This window comes from Bubalus kerabau, chromosome 13 (assembly GCF_029407905.1).
Source record: "Bubalus kerabau isolate K-KA32 ecotype Philippines breed swamp buffalo chromosome 13, PCC_UOA_SB_1v2, whole genome shotgun sequence".
Taxonomy (NCBI): Eukaryota; Metazoa; Chordata; class Mammalia; order Artiodactyla; family Bovidae; genus Bubalus; species Bubalus kerabau.
The window spans coordinates 61,792,804-61,811,316 of record NC_073636.1 but is presented as its reverse complement, the minus strand read 5'-3'; the positions used below and the strand labels follow the sequence as shown (position 1 = coordinate 61,811,316).

The following is an 18,513-nucleotide window of genomic DNA, read 5'->3' as shown; positions in this document are numbered from 1 at the left end:
GTCTCCGCAGCACGCGCCAGCCACGCCCCTACCCTGTCAGTCACTCAAACCCCGCCCCCAATGCCCCGCCTCCTTCCCCTAGATCCGCCCCCGAGGCCCTGCCAGGTCTGCCACTCCCCTCCAGTGCGCGCCCGCTCGCGCCTCGCGCTGACTGTCCCACCGGCTCACCCCGTTGATCCCCGGGGCCCCGCCCCCTCCAGCCTGCTCAGGTCCTTCCCCCAACCAGGTGGTCCTTGAGGTGCAAGCTGGAGATCCCACGTTGCAGGCGATCGCAGAAGCAGAGTAGGTGAAGGCGTTCCCCTATCCGGGCACCGAGGCCCTCACACTATGACCGCAGGAAGGGCACCCGAACTCGCCTCGGGCCAGGAGATGGGGCGCGGGGGTGGGGTTTGGTCAGAACTTGCTGCATTGGAATCCCGGGGCCTAGGGTCCTCATCACCACCACCTGTGAGCTGGGCAGGTGTATACAAACGACATGCAAAGGACCCTGTGGTTAATATTAGGGGCGGTGAAACTGAGCGCTTGGGAGGCCCACTTCTGGGCTTCTAGTCCCAGATCCATCCTCTGCTGGTTTCAGCCCCTGTTCCTGACTGCCTCCATGGCCTTGGTTTCCACACTTCTGTAATGCCAATCACACCCAAGCTCTGCTTGGGGACCAGGAGGGTGAATGCGATGGTCTAAGTGGGAGCTTCTCTGAGAGGCACCCATGGCAGTGACAAATATAAACAGCATACTAAAAAGCAGATATTACTTTGCCAACAAAGGTCTATATAGTCAAAGGTATGGTTTTCCAGTAGTCATGTATGGATGTGAGAGCTGGACCATAAAGAAAGCTGAGAGCCCAAGAATTGATGCTTTTGAACTGTGGTGTTGAAGAAGACTCTTGAGGGTCCTTTGGACTGCAAGGAGATCAAACCAGTCAATCCTAAAGGAAACCAGTCCTGAATATTCTTTGAAAGGACTGATGCTGAATCTGAAACACCAATAACTTAGGCCACTTGATGCGAAGAACTGACTCACTGGAAAAAATTCTGATGATGGGAAAGATTGAAGGCAGGAAGAGAAAGGGATGACAGAGGACGTGATGGTTGGATGGCATCACCGACTCGATGGACATGAGTTTGAGCAAGCTCTGGGAGTTGCTGATGGACAGGACAGCCTGGCAAGCTGCAGTCCATGGGGTCACAAACAGTCAGACATGATGGGTGGCTGAACTGAACTGAAAGCAGGGCTTCTCTGAGAGGCACCCATGGCTGTGACATATAAGCCAAGCTCTGGATGGAGCTATGGGCAGTGTGGACATTGCCTTGAGGTCCAGCCCAGTGCTCTGCTCTGACCACCAGAGAACAGTCCAACTTGGCAAAGGGCTGCAGCAGCGGGATCCTGGTGGTGCAGGGCGTCAAATCAATTCCAGGGTAGGCATTGGTCCCTTCAGATCCCAGTGGATCTGGGATCCACACTAACGTGGGCTCCACAATAACGTGAAATGGCCTTCAGCTTCTGCTCCTGATCTTCCAGGGCCAAAAGGAGGGTGCACAGATCAGGGCGTAAGGGCCCCTGGCCATGTCCTGACTCAAACTCACCAGTCTCATGGTCATGGGAATAAGTCTCACGTGGGCCGGACTTTGTGGGGACAGCCTCTTGGCATCCTTTAGCCTCCATTACCACCCACTGGCCTTCCAGTAATCTCCTTAACCTGATATTTAAGGTTCCCTCTGCCAAACTCCACAAATGGAGCCTCCTCATCAACTTCTCCTCCTCTCCCTTCACACTCCAGGCATGCTGGCCTTCAGTTCTTGGAACACACTCCACTCTTGCCCACGGCAGGGGCTTTGTAACTGTGCCTCCCTCTGCCGTAATGCTCCTCTCAAGAACAAGACTCATTTATTCCCACGTGCATGTTTCCACGCAAGAAGGCCTTACTGGAGCAACATACCTCACTTCTCACCCGCAGACTTAGACTATGGTCTACAAACAAGCATCTCGATTATTGTGGCTTTAACAGTATCTCCAATGCCACATGCTCTCTTTACAATGTGACCTGGACCCTCTTGCCATCAAATGGTGGCATCTGTGTCCCCATTCCCTGAAGCTGAATGCACCTTTTTGACAGCCTTAAACGTAGGACATGGTAAAAGTGATGCTGTGTGACTTCCAAAGCTGGATCATAAGATGCCATGGACTCTCTCAGGATACTCTGTCTTAAAACCTAGCCACCATGCCACGAGGAAGCCAAATTAACCCATGTGGAGAGAACATATGGAGAAGTCATATGTCGGTGCTGAGGTGCCAGCCTACAGCCTTCTAGCCATGTACATCTTCAGACAATCCCAGTCCCTAGCCACCAAGTCCCCTTCAGCCATTGCGTCTTCCCAGCTAAGGTCCCAGACATTATGGGACACTTCTGCTGTGACCTTTCTGAATTCCCGACCCACAGAATCCATTAACATCAGACAGCTGTTTTACACACTGTTTTCAGGTGGCTTGTCATGCAACAGTAGTAACTAGAACCATAACCAAGTGTTATTTGGAATCAGTATTTGCTGTTCAGTCTCTAAGTCGTGTCTGACTCTTTGCGACCCCATGGACTGTAGCGCACCAGGCTCCTCTGTCCATGGGATTTCCCAGGCAAGAATACTGGAGTAGATTGTCATTCCCTTCTCCAGGGGATCTTCCAGACCCAGGGATCGAACCCGGGTCTCGTGCATTGCAGGCAGATTCTTTAACTGTGTGAGCGACCACGGTTTCTTGAATCTGTAAATTTAAGTTTTTCACCAAATTTGAGAAATTTTAAGGCATCTTTAAAATTTTTTTTTTGCATCTTTAAGGGTACAGAAATGACATGCATATTAAATCTTTTGATATTTCCCCACATGTCTGTAAGTCTGTTCAGTTTTTAAAATATTCTCTCCTCTTTAGATTGAACCACTTCTGTTGATCTAGCTTCAGGTTTACTGAGTCTTTGCTCTGTCACCTCTCTTTACTATTGAGACTATCTTGTGCATTTTTACGATCTGAGATATTGTATTTCTTACATTCTAAAATTGTCATTTGGTCATTTGACCCTTTTGGGGTTTTTTAAGTACAATTCAGTGATTCTTCTGAAAATCATTTTGTTAAGGTATAACTGACATACAGAAAGCTACAGATATTTAATGTATTCGATTTGATGAGTTTGAAGGTAAGTATGCACCCCAGTAATCAAGGCCATAAATTTATCCATCACCTCCAAAAGTTTCCTCCTGCCCTCCCCCCCAAAAATATTGATTTCTTCATTGTGGTAAGAGCGATTAACATAAGATCTACCCTTTCAGCAAGTTTTTAAGTATACAAAACAATATTAATTACAGGTCCTGTGCTGTACAGCTCTCCAGAACTTGTTGGTCTTGTGTTATGGAGGCTTTGTACCTTTGACCAACACCGTCTGTTTTTTGGTCTTTTTTAATGCTTTTTATTTCTCTGCTGAGAACGTCTGTTTTCCCATTCATTCTAAAGTATCCATTTTCCCCTCACAGTGTACTCTTATAATAGCTGCTTTGAAGTCTCTGTCTGACAATCCCAACATCTGGGTCTTTTCATGGTTGGAATCTACTGATTGTCTTTTGCTTTGAGAATTGGTTGGACATTCCTTATTTTGTATTGTATCCTGGACATTTTCAATATTATGAGACTCTAGATACTGGTAAAAGGCTCTGGATTTTTTTTTTTTTTTTTTTTTTTTTTTTTTTTTTAGTAGTACGCAAAATCGGATAGGTTCGGACTACATGTTCTTTATCACCTTCTACTGGCAGTGATTCTAATATCAGTTTTACTTTCAAAGCTTTCCTATGCGGTTTGGTTCTGCCTGATGTAAAGGTTAGTCTGGGACTTGGGCAGTGGTTTACAGGGTGTCAATACTCAAAAGATTTTCTCACTCTTCTTAGGGTGTCTTCCACATAGGCTCAGCTTGGGGTTGAGCCCAGGACTTGTGCTGGTTCAACATAGAATTGGAGGATTTCCTTTATCCATTCTCTTGTCACCAGGATTACATGTATATTCTCTGGCTCCGCAGGCCTGGTTTTCTGGTCCTCTGGCCAGAAATATGAAGTTCTCCCAGAATTCTAACCACCTGCACTGTCATACAATTCCTCACCACTGGGCTTACCTTCGGAGCAAAGCACCAAAAACCAAAAGACAAAAAAATGAAGATTTGCCCCACACTATTTACACTCAGCGGTTCTTTTCCAAGTTCTTTTCTCCAGGGGGTGGGTTTTCTCAGACTTTTCTCTCAAAGGCATTGGGACTGTAAAGCAGACTGGGGCTGCCCTGCAGCAGGGCTAGTTGAGAGCAATGATTAAACAAAAGTAATAACAAGGAGTTTCATTACACCCTCCAGCTTCTGGAGGCCCATTTTTCCTCTTCTCTGACCAGAATGCTGGGCTTCTCTGTGGGAGTGTGTGCTGCCTGTATCAGATGTGCGGTTTCCTGATTTAAAGTATCCTGGGTCTAAGCAAGAAGATACAGGAAAAAAATTTACCAGGAAACTCACCTGGTAGTGAGTTTTCACTCACCTGCTTTGTGGGTTATTCTTCAGATTTTGACTTTTCACTCCAATCTGATTTTATTTACTTTACCATGTTCTCTTAAGTAGTTGCTTTTTTAAAAATTTGTCCAGAGTTTTTAGTTGTAACCAGTGGGAGAGATGGGCTGTAGGAGGCTTATTTTAGCTTAGCCTTCATTCTCCCTCTTTATTTTAAGGTGCTTTTTTCCCTCTTCCTTTTGAGGTAATTTTAGACTTACAGAAGTTGCAAAAATAGTACAGAGTTCCCGTATGTCCTTCTCCCAGCTTTCCCTTTTGTCAGCATCTTACATAATGATAGAACCCTTATCAGAACTAAGAAATTAACCTCGGTTCATTACTATTATAACAACAAAAGTCATTTAGGTTTCATCCGTTTGCCTGTTAATGTCCTTTTTCTTTCCTGGAATTCAGTGCAGGAAGAATCCCATTCAGTTGTCGTGTCTCCTTAGTGCCCTCTGTGATCTGTGACAGTTCCTCCTCCCTTCCAACTCTTTTATGGTCTTAACACATCTGAAGAGTACTAGCCAGCTCTTTTATAGAATGTCCATCAGCGTGGGCTTGTCTGAGGTTTTCTCATGATCATATTGAGGTTATGCATTTTGGGGGGGAAACACCAGAGAGCTGACGTATGCTTTCCTCTGTGCGCTGCCCTCCCCCAGGACTTCATGAGGTTGATATGTTTACCTGGTAATGTCACCTTGACCACTGTCTAGAGTAGTATCTGTTGGATTGATACTAAAATTAATATTTTACTCTTTGTAATTGTTAAATACATTAAGGGAGATACTCTGAAACTGTGAAAATATCCCATTTCTGCTTAAAGTTTGACCCATTAAATTTAGCGTCCTTCAGTGGATCATTAGGACTTCCCTGGTGGCTCAGATGGTAAAGAATCTGCTTACCTTTACAGTCAGTACTTTAAGAAATTATAGTCATGATGATGACGGTGATGAATTGGATCCCAGAAGAGTACTTGCCAGTCATGTACCTGGAACCCATTTTTCCTCTTGGAATCTCAGCTTTCTTCTTCATAAAGTGAGATGATTATGAATCTGACCTCACTGGATTGTGGAGGTGTTGAAATGAGATCCTGGCAGCAAAACAGCCAGCTGAGGTATCTTGGGATGGGGCTGACATCAGAGGACTGAACTGTGGGAGAGAGGGCTGTGAGTGCTCCTTGGGAGATGACAAGATGGAGCAAGGAGGTGCTAGGCAGGCACGGGGCGGGAATGATTCTAAGAGAAATTCCTGGAATTGTCTGTGATCAATAAGCAGTTGAGGGTACTTGTTTCTGTAGGTCAGGTAGACAGCCTGAGGAGAGTTCCCAAACTGGACCAATTTCGGGAGGAGGTGACTTCAGATGAAGGAGGCTTGGAAGATATATTGGAAGGAACTTACGCAAAGCCCAGAGGCTGGACCATAGAAGACAGGTCAAGGTGGATGAGCACTTAATGGAGAGGCCTTGATACCCTAGTGGGCTTTGGTGACCAAAGCAACTCTCAGTACCCCCTTCCAGAGCTAGGAAGTGGGCTGCCAGGGGATGGTAGGAGCTTGGGTACCCCTTTCCCAATGCCAAGATATCCGTAGGATTGTCCCCAAAACCTCAGCCAGCAGGATGAATGGAGCTTGAGCTGAGTGTACTGTGCATACATCTATTCATTCATGCTGTCATTTATTCAACAAGTATTTACTGAGCACCACTGTTTGCCAGGCTTTGTGCTGGACAATGGTCACACAGCAGAGAACAAAGCAGGCGTGGAACACCCATCCTAGAGAAAGGAGACACAATAAACAAGGAAACAAACACACAAGATTGCTTTGGTTTTATATTGTTTGGTAACAAATACTCCAAAACTTTGTGACTTAAAAACAATAACCATTTTCTTACCTCTCACAGATTCTGTGGATCAGGAATTAAGCCAGGACTTGGCTGGGCAACTGGGCAATTCTTCTGCTCCCTGTGGCATCATCAGTGGTCACTCAGTGGGACTCAGCTGAATGACAGATTAGTCCAGAGGATCCAAGACAGCTTCACACAGACCTGAATGACTGGATGGCTGAGCTCAGCTAGAAGTGTCTTCAGGAGTACCTGCGCATGGCCTTGCCAGCTGGCCAGTCTCATGGCAGGCTTACCTGGCGGCTGCTCCCTCCAGAGTGAGCACTCCAGGAGACCCAGACAGAAGCTGGCCTTTCGTGATACAGCCACTGAAGTCATGTAGCATTACTTCCTATAAAATGTTGGTCGAAACAGCCACAGAATCCCATCTGGAGTCACAGGGAGGGGACAAAGACCCACCTTTTGATGGAAGGAATAACAGTGACCATTAAAAAAAAAAAAATGCCACAAGGATAAGTTGTTCTCAGTGCAACAAGTCCAGAGAGGTTCAGGAACTTTCCCCAAGGACAGTTACGGATATGAACGGTGCTAGGAAGGAAACAAAAAACAGGGTGAAAGGCAGAGAATGAAAGGAGATGGTGGGAAACCAGCACCTGCTGTATAGCAGAGGGAACTATATTCAGTATCCTGTGATAAACCATATGGAAAAGGATATTAAAAAATGAATGTATATATGTGTGTGACTCAGTCACTTTGCTGTACAACCGATATTGGCACAACTTTGTAAATCAACTGTACTTCAATTAAAAAAAAAAAAGGGGAGATGGTGGAAATCCCCTGGCAGTCAGATGATTAGGGCGCTGTACTTCCACTGCCAAGGGCCCAGCGGGTTCAGTCTCTGGTCAGGGAACAAAGATCCTGTAAGTGGAGCGGCCAAAAAACAGAAAGAAAGGAAGGAGGTGGTATGGTCAGGGAAGAAACGTCCTCTGAGGGGACGTTTGGGCTGAGCCCTGAGTAACAAGAAGGCTTATTTGCAGGGCACAGAATTACAGGCAGCAGGCAAGCACATGCAAAGGCCTCCAAGATGGGGAAGAGTAACTGGAAGGTTACCAAGGTGACAAAAGTGACAGGGCGACCGTGAGGCGAGTGCTGGTGAGTAGCAGGGTGGACGCAGACAGGAGCCAGGCCTCACTGTGCCTTACGAGCCGTGGTACCAGGTTAGGATCTTATTTTAAGAGCAACTGGAAGGCACAGGAGACTTTTAAGCAGGGAAGTAATGTGTTCTGCCTACATTTTAGAACGATGTCTCTGCCTGCCATGTGGAGAATGGGTTTGGAGTCGGGGGCACAATGCTAGAAGCAGGGAAACCAATGAAGAGGTTACTGCAATGTCCAGGTGAGAGATGATGGAAACCAGGGGGATAGGCAGAAGTGCAGGGATTGGGGATACATTCAGGAGTTAGAATTGGCAGTGCTTGGACATGGAGTAAATGTGTATGAGTGTGTGTGTATCTGTGGAACAGTTTTCAAGGAGTATCCTTGTCTCTACTTTGTCCAGAATTCTAAAACCAGGCCAGAGGACAATTTTAAAGGTAAATGAGTTTTGCTAATCCTCAAAATGGGAAGGAAATATGTTCTCCTCGTCCACGCCCAAAATTACTTCCTAAGTTGTAATCTTAGCCTGAGAGACCAAGGTCGGGGACTCTGGGCAAGTCACTTAAGGTCTCTGGGTTTTCCTTTTCTTATCTCTTACAGTGAGTGTGTTGGGTTAAGTGGTAAGGGACCTCCAGGTCTGGACTCCTCTATTTAATCAGAATAGACTCCAGTCCAACCTAGTAGCATTTAAACTACACGCCCCGTGATGCAGCCATCTCACTGCTCCACACACAGCTTCCCTGGGAGACATGCACAAGGGCACTCAGAACAGTCCTGCTGATAACAGCAAAACCATGAACCAACCCACAGGTCCATCAGTAGGGGACTGGGTACATAAGTCACATTACAGAGCACTATATGCAACGAGAAATGAGTGACCTCAGACCACACATCGCTATGGATGGCGCTAATGAAATTTACGTTACCTGCGAAAAGCAAGTGCAGAAAACTGCACACAGTATGATCCCATGCATTTATTTTTTAGTATGATTCTATTTATATAAAATACAAATGATCAAATAACACAAAGTTCTGAATAGTGATAACATCTTACAAGGAGAGTGGGGATTCTACTCAGAAGGGCACGGAAATATTTAATATTCTATTTCTTAAGCAGGGTGGCTGGTATCTAAGTGTTTACTATTGTCTTTAAACTGTATGCATTCGTGATATGTACCCTTTTGTGTGTAAAATACATTTTGCAATTTTTTTAAAGGTCAAAAATTTGCCTAAAATCTCCTCCTCTTGTGGACGAGGTCACGAGGCTTGGAGGGAGCTGTCATACAGCAAACGAAGATGAGACAATAGGGGAAAGAGTAGCTAAGGCCCTGATCAGAGCAGAAGCTGAGGGTGGTGATTTTTTTTGATTCGTTGCTGTATACACATATACAGACATACAGTCAAGTACCAGATACAGAAATAACTCTTCCAAGACACTCAGGGTCTTCCCTGGTGGCTCAGAAAGTAAAGAATCTGCCTGTAATACAGGAGAACCACGTTGAATCCCTGGGTCTGGAAGATTCCCTGAAGAAGGAAATGGCAACCCACTCCAGTATTCTTTCCTGGAGAATCCCATGGACAGAGGAGCCTGGTGGGTTACAGCCCATGGGATCTGAGTCGGACACAGCTGAGAGACTTTTAAGACACTCACAGCCCTGGGTGCAGTTCCCAGATAATCCACTAGAGGTCGCAAAGGCACCAGCCTTCGCCTCCCTCAGGACTAAGACCTGATTTCTCGCGGGCGCTAGCGGAGTTCCAAATCTCCCGGAAGGGGGCGCCAGTGGTCCGAGGAAGGCTGGAGATGGGCAGGGCGCCCAGGTTTGCTGTGCACAGAGTGGACTCAGCTGCACTGGAGCGCACTGATCCACAAAGCTCTTCCCTGCCGCTCAGAGCTGGGGCGTCTTACGTTGAAAAAACGAACAGCTGAGTAGATATGATTCTGCACCCCTTCCAGCAGCCCTATCTTCAAGCTTGAATCTTATACAGGGGAGACTAAGTGTCACGGGGCCTAGATTTTTGCAATCTAGGCACATCTTGCACATTTTACAAAAATAGTGGCTCAGACCATAAAAAGTCTACCAGCTATGCAGGAGACCTGGGTTCAATCCCTGGGTCAGGAAGATCCCTAGAGAAGGGAATGGCTACCCACTCCAGTATTCTTACCTGGAGAACTCCATGACCAGAGAAGCCTGGACAGAGAAGTCCATGGGGTGTCAAGAGTCTGAAACAATTGAGCAACTAATACTTACACTTTTTCACACACACACACACGAAACCACCTCATTGCTGGAGCTCTTTGGCTTGAAGTTTAAGCTTCAATTTTTTCAGGGTAAATCCACCTCCGATTATGCTTATGCATATTTATTTACTGTCTGTCTTCTTCTACTAGGAATGTATGTTTCAAGAGGGCACGGCTTTTTATTTAAATTCTTAGCTTCTGCAACCCGCTCCTAGCATATGTAGAAATTTTGTAACTACAGTTGACCCTTTGAACAATGCATAGGTTAGGGACACTGACCCTATGCAGTGAAAACTTGCATAAAATTTATAGTCAGGCCATCTTATCTTGGGTTCTGATCCATGCTTCTGCATCAGTGGTTTCAGCCAACCCCACATCTGTGTGGTCCTATGCATTTGTGTGTGTGTGTGCTCAGTTGGGTCCGACTCTTCGCGACCCCATGCGCTGTAGCCCACCAGGCTCCTCTGTCCATGGGGTTTCTCAGGCAAGAATACTGGAGTGGGTTGCCATGCTCTCCTCCAGGGAATCTTCCAGACCCAGGGATCAAACCTTCCTCTCCTGCACTGGCAGGCATGATTCTTTACCACTAGCGCCACCTGGGAAACCCAGTCCTATAGTATTTACTATTGAAAAACATCCACTTATAAGTGAACCCCAGTGCAGTTCAAACCCATGTTGTTCAAGAGCCAATTGTGTTTGCTGAATAAACTAGTTAGGGCTGGTACAGTTTTCCAGGTAGGGATGACTGAGGCCTGGCCTGGGTGGGGCTTGAGGAGTGGATGGGCCAAGGATGATGTCACTGAAACCTCAGAACAGTGGCTGTGACGACCCATTTTAAAGCTAAAGATGCTGAGGTCCAGGGAGGTGGCAAGTGTCCGTGAGATGTGGCACTGGGCCTAGAATCTGAGTCTGCCTTCCCTTGCCCGCTCTTGGCCTGCAGCCACCACCCTCCCCGTCAGCTAGCCCTTGCACAAGGCTCTGATGCAACCCTGTAAGGCCCATGGCGCCTCTCTTGGGGGCATCGCTGGGAAACCGATTTTGCAAGAGTTGGGTCAGGAAGCACCAGCCAGGGTGGGTCCCGGGAAGATAAGAACAGCCCACCCCCTTGTGTGCCTCCAGGCCTTTTGATTTCCTCTCTTCCCTTCCCTTCCCTTTCCCGGAAAGCAGAGCCCGGACCCTGGCCCGGCCATGACTCACCTCCTTTCCCTCTGGCAGCCAGGCTGGGCTCCCAGGCCCGCCTGTCATTGGAAAGCCTTGCAGCCTGTGACCTGGACAGTGGGGAGCCCTCCCTGGGCGCAGTCCCTGGGCCTCAATAAGAGTAGCTGGTATGAAGAAAGGTTTCACCCTTGAGTCTTAGTCTCAGGAGGCAATGGGGTGGGGGAAAGGGGCTCCAGGAGCACTCTGAGGTCTGGGTGACTCAGATCGGCAGGTGTAAGGTTGGTGTTTGCCCATCAAGTCCCCTTGCCCCTTGTGGAGAGGGGCTTGTGCACCCAGAGGTCAGAGCCTAGTGATCCCTCAGCCACAGGCGTCCCTCAAGCAGATGGAGCCACAGTTCAGTTGGTCTCTACCTGCTTCAAGACCTGTGCCCGCTGTGCCACCTGACCTCTTAGAGCCAGGTCACATGGGACCTGGCCTAGGACCTCTTAGAGGACAAGAAAGCCTGGGCGAGTTCTATCTTTCTAGGCTCTTGCTAAGATTTTTTAAAATTAAGAAAAATGTAAATTGCAAAAATTGGGATATACATCATACCTTGCATTTTTCCAGTTTACACATTTAAAACAAGCATACATAATGACCTGGTGTGATTTAAATTGGAAATAAGATGAAAAAGCTAGATTGGACCTCTTGTGGGAAGGTGCAGCCCCTCAGAAGCTTAGTTTCCAGAAAGTTTAAGTCAGAGTTCCCACGTGGCCTTGTGTGGGTCACTTCACCTCTCCAAGGTCTCCCTTTTCTCATCTGAAAAGTAGGACTAGCAGTGGGTTTACACACCGAACGGGCTCATGAGCCAGTCCCCTTGGTGAGGGCTCAAACACTTTGCACCAACACGTAACCTAGAGTCTACACGGAGCCAGTCCTGGTGCCAAGCTTCCCATTTGCAGCCCTTCAATGGATCCCTGAGGCTGAGCTTCTGGAGCCCATTTCCCAGATGAGAAAGTGGAGGCTAAGACAGGCGAAGCCTCCAGGGAAGGGCCTCCCTTCCCAGCCTTCTCCTTCCCAGCCTGGGAAACCTCCAGGCTGCTTCAGAGGCTGTGTTCTACCAGCCTGCCTACTAAAACGTTTATCTTCCCATTACTATTGTGCTGCTGTCGTTGCTATTATTAAAATGAGCATTTGATAGCACTGCCCCCATACAGCTGTGAGTAGGCTTAACCAAATTAATTTTAAGAGTTTAGTATAGTACCCGGCACATAATAAGCGCTCTAGAAGTGTCTGTTAAAGAAAAAAGAAAAAAAATCCTTTAGGTCTTGGGGCCCACAGTCTTGGAGAGGCAAGGTCCAGTGTGCAAGGAACTTTGTCCCGGTTTTTCTCTGCGGCCTTCCCCCCACCCAGCTCCTGCCGCGCCCGGTCCAACACAGTTAAGGAGTTAATGATTTCCCAAGCGGCGGCCCAAAAGGAGCAGGGTCTTGTGTGCAGCACACACGCACGCACACACGTGCACACACACCCTCTAGCTCTCACAACCCCCCACCCCGCGGCGGCCCCGTTCCCCCCTCGCCCCCTCCCTGCGCGGGGCCCGAGCCTCTTATGCAAGCCGCCGGCGCCCGCCCGTTCCCAGGCCCGGCTGCAGCTGCGGGCGGAGGGGCAGGGCGGGGGCGGCGCGCTGTTTGTCTAGCGCGGCCGTGCCAAAGGCGGCGGGCCCCAGACAGCCAGGCGCCTCCGTACACCTGGGGATGCTCAGGTTAAATAGCTCCGCATTCCTCGGGCCCAGCTGATGGAAACGCTCCCAGGCCGCCGCCGAGCCGGCCTCCAGATGGGCTGGGCCTGGGCCAAAGGGGAAAAGAGGGAAACGTGGAAGCCAAAGTGTGCCTGCACGGGGGAGGAGGTGGCCCGCCTACCCCCGGCTCGGCACAGCCCCTTCCTCCCCTGGAAAAGGGCCCTGCCGTGAGGGGGTCCTCGCGGGGACACGCCCACGGCCCGGTGGGTGGGCGGCTGGGAGGGGGGCACGAGGGAGGGAGTGCACACGTGTGACTCTGAGGACACTCCAAGGACGTACAGGCGACAATTAATAATGATAATTTATAGCTATCAAACACTGAGTGCTAAGTGCTCTATTTCATTTATTCTCTACAGCAGTTCTGTGAAGTTGATGCTGTCAAACAGCAGCCTGTGGTGAGCTGGGGACGCAGTAGCAAAGCACAAGATTTACCTCCAAATACTGTTCCCTTTGATAAAGTCTAAAATGTGCTCGGGGAGGAGGTGGTACCTGGCTTAGTGTTAGTGCTCAATAGGCAGTCTTCATTGTTATTGTTATTCGCAATCCTGCTGTTAGCTCCACAAGGATCCACAAAATCCTTTATGTAAACGGCTGAGCGTACAGTCAGGCTCATGGTGCTAGGTGCTATTTATTTTATTGACAAAACATATTAACAGTCCTTGCCCTCTCTGGGACAGGTTCTTTGCCCTTTCTGGGGCTCAGTTTCTCCCTGTGTAATGCCTGGCAGCTGCCTGGTAGGGGTACTGACTGTTGGTGTCCCCACGGGTCTAAAAATTGCCCAGAAAGTTGGTACTTAAACTTCTGAGGAAGCATTTGCCTATGAAAAGCTCCCCCTCACCGCTATCCCCAGATCAGCAGAGACCCAGGAATGCCAGCCGATCTACAGAACACATTTAGACACCCAGTGCGGTTCTGCAGTCCCCAGACACTCACACCCAACCATCAAGCCGGATCCAGGCAGAGGTGCCACCATGCATTTCAGCAGAGCCCACAAGCCCAAACAGCTGGAGTTGGCTCACTTATCTGCAGAACACATGCGCTCACATTTGCCCTTCTGCACACATCCCCACGTGTATCTTCATCCACACCCCCAGGCCTGCACACCAACAGATGACCCAGCCCGACAGGGTAACTACCAGTTCACTCATGTCACACAGGCCCAGACACTCATGTGCACTCCCCCATGAGTACAAACCCACACACATGTCCAGGCAGATAGGTCCTTGCCAACGACACCATTTTCTGGCTCAGGAGCTGCGGACTTACTCGCCCACTCCTCCTCATAGCCCACACAGGAGCCCTGGGCTGCTGGCACAGCCTGGCCAGGGTGAGGGGGCAGAGTCCAGACCCGAGAGCAGGTGGCCCAGCAGCTGTGACTGGTCTGGTTCTGCCAACTTGCTCACCCACTTGGACAAAGCTGAAGCCCTGGGGCAGCCTGCTGGGATCCAGGGTTTGGTGGCCCAGGGGGGAGGCGCCTCCTCCTGGGGAATGGGGCAAGTTGGAAGTCTTGTCCCCGACAAGCTGAGGTTCTCACTATCTCCATTTAAGCCAACATGCAGGTCCAGTGACCTGGTTCTCCCAAGTAACCAACTTGTTGATACTCTTCAACCCAGAGGAGGCCTTGGCAGGTTGATCTGCATTTGACAACCTCCCCAGGTGACCCAGATGGCCCCAGGACCACTTTGAGAAACCCTAAAAGTCTGAAGGATTTAATTTTATGACACTGGGGAGAGGGGAAATAGCCAGGGATGGGGCGGGGTAGGGGGGGAGAATAGATTTTAAAGACACCGGAAACACTCATTTCAGGTCGGTAAAAGCGACCGTCCAGATGTGGCCTTCCCGTCCCCTCCCCCAGCAGCAGCTGTGAAAAGGGTCAGGGGTCACTGCCAGCCCAGGTCCCTCCCATCAATCCAAGAAGTCACTGCAGCTTTATCACCGTCTAAAGTATTTGTTTAATAACAACAACCAAAAAAGAAAACAACACCCCACAGAACTATTGTAAAACAATATTCTCAGTCGGTGATCATTGTAATATACAATACAAAGCAATTAATTTCCTCAGAAATCTGAGAAGCACCAAACGTGACCATTTTTTAAATGTCCGCTTTTCAAAAAATAGAAACACACGAGGGGGGACTCCCCCAAGTCTCTGGTGGCTGGTGGGTGAGGAGGGAGGGTCAGCCTGCCCTGTCAGTCCCCCAGACCCGGGCTGGATCCTGCAAGCGCCCCGGTGGCCGCCGATCGGTCTTGTTCCTCTCCAGCTCCGGCGAGGCGCCTGGATGGACCAGAGAGCACTTATTCCTCTCGCCCCCTGGAGGGCTGGGGTCTGCCGGCTCCCAAGGGCGGCGCTTCAGCGACACAAGATACGATCGTCCGCTGGAACACACGCCGCCTGTGAAAAAAGAGAGAAGAGTTGTTGTAGTTTTTTAAACGATCTATTTGGGCATCTTTGAGCACCTAGGTGCCCGAAAAGATGGGATGAATATAAGGTCAAGCATTCCCTCCCGCTCTGAGCCTCAAGCGTCCCCTTCCGTAGAAGAAAAGAGATCTCCTTCTCCAACTCGGACCTCACCTCTGCCGCCAGGGCGCCGATTTCGCCGTTGAGAGTGCTGAGCGGAGCCCGGGCGGGGAGCCCCCGGCCCCCGGGGGTCCCGACGTGGGATTCCGAGTTGAGCTCCAACTCCAGATCCCAGATGTAGTCGATGACGTGCTGGAGGATCTCCACCCTGCTCACCTTGCGGTTCTGGGGCAGGGTGGGCACCAGCTCCTTGAGGCGCGAGTAGCAGCCGTTCATGTCGTAGAGTAGCACGTTCACCGGCTGCTCCTCCAGCAGGGCCGGCAGGCGCGCCCCGGGGCCGCCCGCGCAGCGCGAGATGGCCACGCTCTGCTCGGACAAGCAGCGCACCACCTCGCCCGCGCCGCCCGCCGCCTTGCCGGCCTTCAGCGCGCAGCTGGGGCCCGCGGCGGCCGCGGCGCTGCCACTGGCGACCTTCATGATGCCGGCGTCGGGAGAAAACGAAGCGGACGGAGGAGGAAGAGGACGCCGGTAGTGGGGAAAAAAGTTGTGGACGCGAAAAAGACGGCAGTGCAAAAGCGCAACTCGAGTTCCCCAACCCGACTTTTATAAAGATACCGCGCGCCTCCCCGCCCCTTGCCGGGGGGGCGGGCTCAGATGTTCAAAAACAGCCAATGGAAGGCTTAAGGGCGTGGCCTGGAGGACTTCTGGGTCCCGCCTCCTGCTCCCCTAGAGCACCCTCACCCGCGTGGAAAAGCAAATTGAGTCGCAAGAACAGAGAGTGGGAGGCGGGGGACAAGACGGCTAGTGGAGGCGAGGGCTGCCCAGAAGGCGAAATCGGTTATTACTGTTCACGAAAAGATTCCAAGAATCAGTTTTCTCAGGGATATGTTCTCATTTCTCCAGCCCCATTTTACAGATGAGGGAAACTGAGGTCCCGATGGAGAAGCAGCCTGGGCTTCTGGACCCTATTGGAAGATTACCTCTGGGACTCTGATCTTCCCAGTATTTGAGCTGATATTTAAAGCTGGCCGTCTACACTCTGCCCACCCCCGGGAGGGGTGGGGGGCGTTCTCCTTTCCCAATTCCCAGAGAACGCTGCTGGTGACTGTTCCTGGGACCGGGCAGGCTTACCCAGACACCTCAGGATGGAAGCAATTAATTCTGGAAAATCTTCCTCCACTACTGGAAGCTTGGGCCCCTGGGACCTGAGCAAGAAAAAGGCACCCAGAGCGGGCTGTCTTCCCTGATTTCTCCCCTGAATTTGCAGCCCCAAATCTGCATCATTAAGTAATTAAATTTTTTCCCCCCCTTTTGGCTTTTTTCCCCCAAAGACCGCTGGGATCAGGGTCTCCCTCCCACGGCGCGGCAGCTGCGGAGCTCTCGTCGTCCCCCTCCCACTCTCCCCCAACCCCCTACTCCCGGGGCTGCTCTGTGTCAGCGTCTGAACAAGCTGCTCAGACCGTTAGACGCCAGCCCCGTGACGTCACCCATTCATAAAACCCGGACGGGCTGTCAGGCTGGCGCCGTGAGGGCGGTCGCCATGGAGACGGCAAACCGGGCCTCAGCGCTCCCTAGCTACCCCCAGCCCGGCCAGTCACCTGCAGACCTCGGGTGGGAAGCCTGGGAATGCGCTCCTCGCGGGCGCGGTCGCTGAGCAAGGGTCACCTTACCTCCCGGCCCCACACCTGGGAATCTCTCCACCAGGCCCACAGCTCGGGCCGCTTGAGAGTTTTCTTCACCACCCCTCTTCCCACCTCTCTAGTTCCCCGCTCCCGCCTGGGGAAAGACTTCGGATTCCAACTTTGCTGCTGGATGAATTTAGCTGAGTAACCCTCTCCGGCCCTCTCTGAGCCCTAATGTCTGCCTGGTATTTCGGTAATGATAAAGATGATGAATTATTCCATTCGCAAGAATACTATTCCCTTCCAGCCGGGCACTGGGTGAAGAGTTTGCTTTATCAAACTTACCCTATCCCGGCATCTTTATGTTGTTGTTGCTAAGTCGTGTCGGACTCTTTGTGACCCCATGAGCTGTAGCCCGCCAGGCTCCTCTGCCCATGGGGTTTCTCAGGCAAGAATACTGGAGTGGATTGCCATTTCCTTCTCCAGGGGATCTTCCCCATCCAGGGATGGAACTGGGGTCTCCTGCATGGCAGGCGGATTCTTTATGGCTAAGCTACCAGAGACACCTTTGGTTTCTTTACACAAAGAAGGAAACTGAGGCTCAAAAAGCTTCCCAGGACCCTGAGCTGTTGTAATGGCTGCATTATGATAACAAGGGCACTTGATTGCCATGCAGTGCCTTCCTGCCAGGGTAGGCAGTCGGCCTCAAGAACCGTGAGTAGGCTAGAGGAGGAGAAACTGAGGCTTAGAATAGCCCTCCTAAGTCACACAGCATTAGCCAGGCTAAAATTCTGTGCTCACAAAGGAGAGGATGATGTTATGGCCCTTTCTCCCCCTGCAATTAATTCACTAAGTATCAGCAAGTTTCCTCTTCCCACTGTTTTGGGGGGAGGGGCCGATAAACCAGCTCCCTGCCTCCACATCTGGAAACCAGGAAAACTGATCCCCGAGACCAGCTTCAAAGGAGAGAGATCACCAATTAATTAACTGGACCCCTCCATCCATCCCCTTAACACCCCACCACCACCACCACCACCAAACTCTCCCAACTCCCTAGGTCTTGTTTGTGTGTGTGCACTGTGATTCAGACCTACCTGACAGTTTGTGACCCCATGGACTGTAGCCCACCAGGCTACTCTGTCCATGGGGTTTTCCGGGCAAGAATACTGGACCTGGTTGCCATTTCCTACTCTAGGGCACCTTCCCGACCCAGGGATCAAACTGTGTCTCCTGCATTGGCAGGCAGATTCTTTATCACTGTGCCACCTGGAACCCCCTCTAATGATTCGAGAGAATTTTGCTATGCAAAAGAATTGCTAAAGAATTGGAAGGACCAACCAGAGGAAATTAGAATATTTATTCATTCAGTTCAGGTCAGTCGTTCAGTCGTGTCCGACTCTTTGCGACCCCATGAATTGCAGCACGCCAGGCCTCCCTGTCCACCACCAAGTCCCGGAGTTTACCCAAACTCATGTGCATCGAGTCGGTGATGCCATCCCACCATCTCATCCTCTGTCGTCCCCTTCTCCTCCTGCCCCCAATCCCTTGAAACATCAGGGTGTTTCCCAATGAGTCAGCTCTTCACATGAGGTGGGCAAAGTACTGGAGTTTCAGCTTCAGCATCAGTCCTTCCATTGAACACCCAGG

At 50.3% G+C, this 18,513-nt stretch overlaps 1 protein-coding gene and 1 long non-coding RNA gene across 2 annotated transcripts; one reads left to right on the top strand and one right to left on the bottom strand.

The window, feature by feature from the left end:
* The first annotated feature begins 5,477 nt into the window (after positions 1-5,477).
* LOC129625056 (uncharacterized) lies at positions 5,478-7,160 on the top strand. The gene is made up of 3 exons (XR_008701243.1): positions 5,478-5,675; positions 5,859-5,997; positions 6,459-7,160. It is a non-coding gene; the product is annotated as an uncharacterized LOC129625056 (long non-coding RNA).
* Positions 7,161-14,639: 7,479 nt separating this feature from the next.
* On the bottom strand, positions 14,640-15,817 carry ID1 (inhibitor of DNA binding 1). The gene is made up of 2 exons (XM_055543212.1): positions 15,299-15,817; positions 14,640-15,118 (listed from the first exon to the last, which is right to left on the bottom strand). Exons 1-2 carry the CDS (start codon positions 15,719-15,721, stop codon positions 15,077-15,079), a joined length of 465 nt encoding a protein of 154 aa, XP_055399187.1. The 5' UTR covers positions 15,722-15,817; the 3' UTR covers positions 14,640-15,076.
* Between the last annotated feature and the right edge of the window lie 2,696 nt (positions 15,818-18,513).

Coding starts and splice junctions, on each gene's coding strand:
- ID1 (XM_055543212.1), bottom strand. CDS start 15,721: ATGAAGGTCGCCAGTGGCAGCGCCGCGGCCGCCGCGGGCCCCAGCTGC. Junction 15,119..15,298: donor TCGGCGCCCTGGCGGCAGAG/GTGAGGTCCGAG, acceptor CTTTTTTCACAG/GCGGCGTGTGTTCCAGCGGA.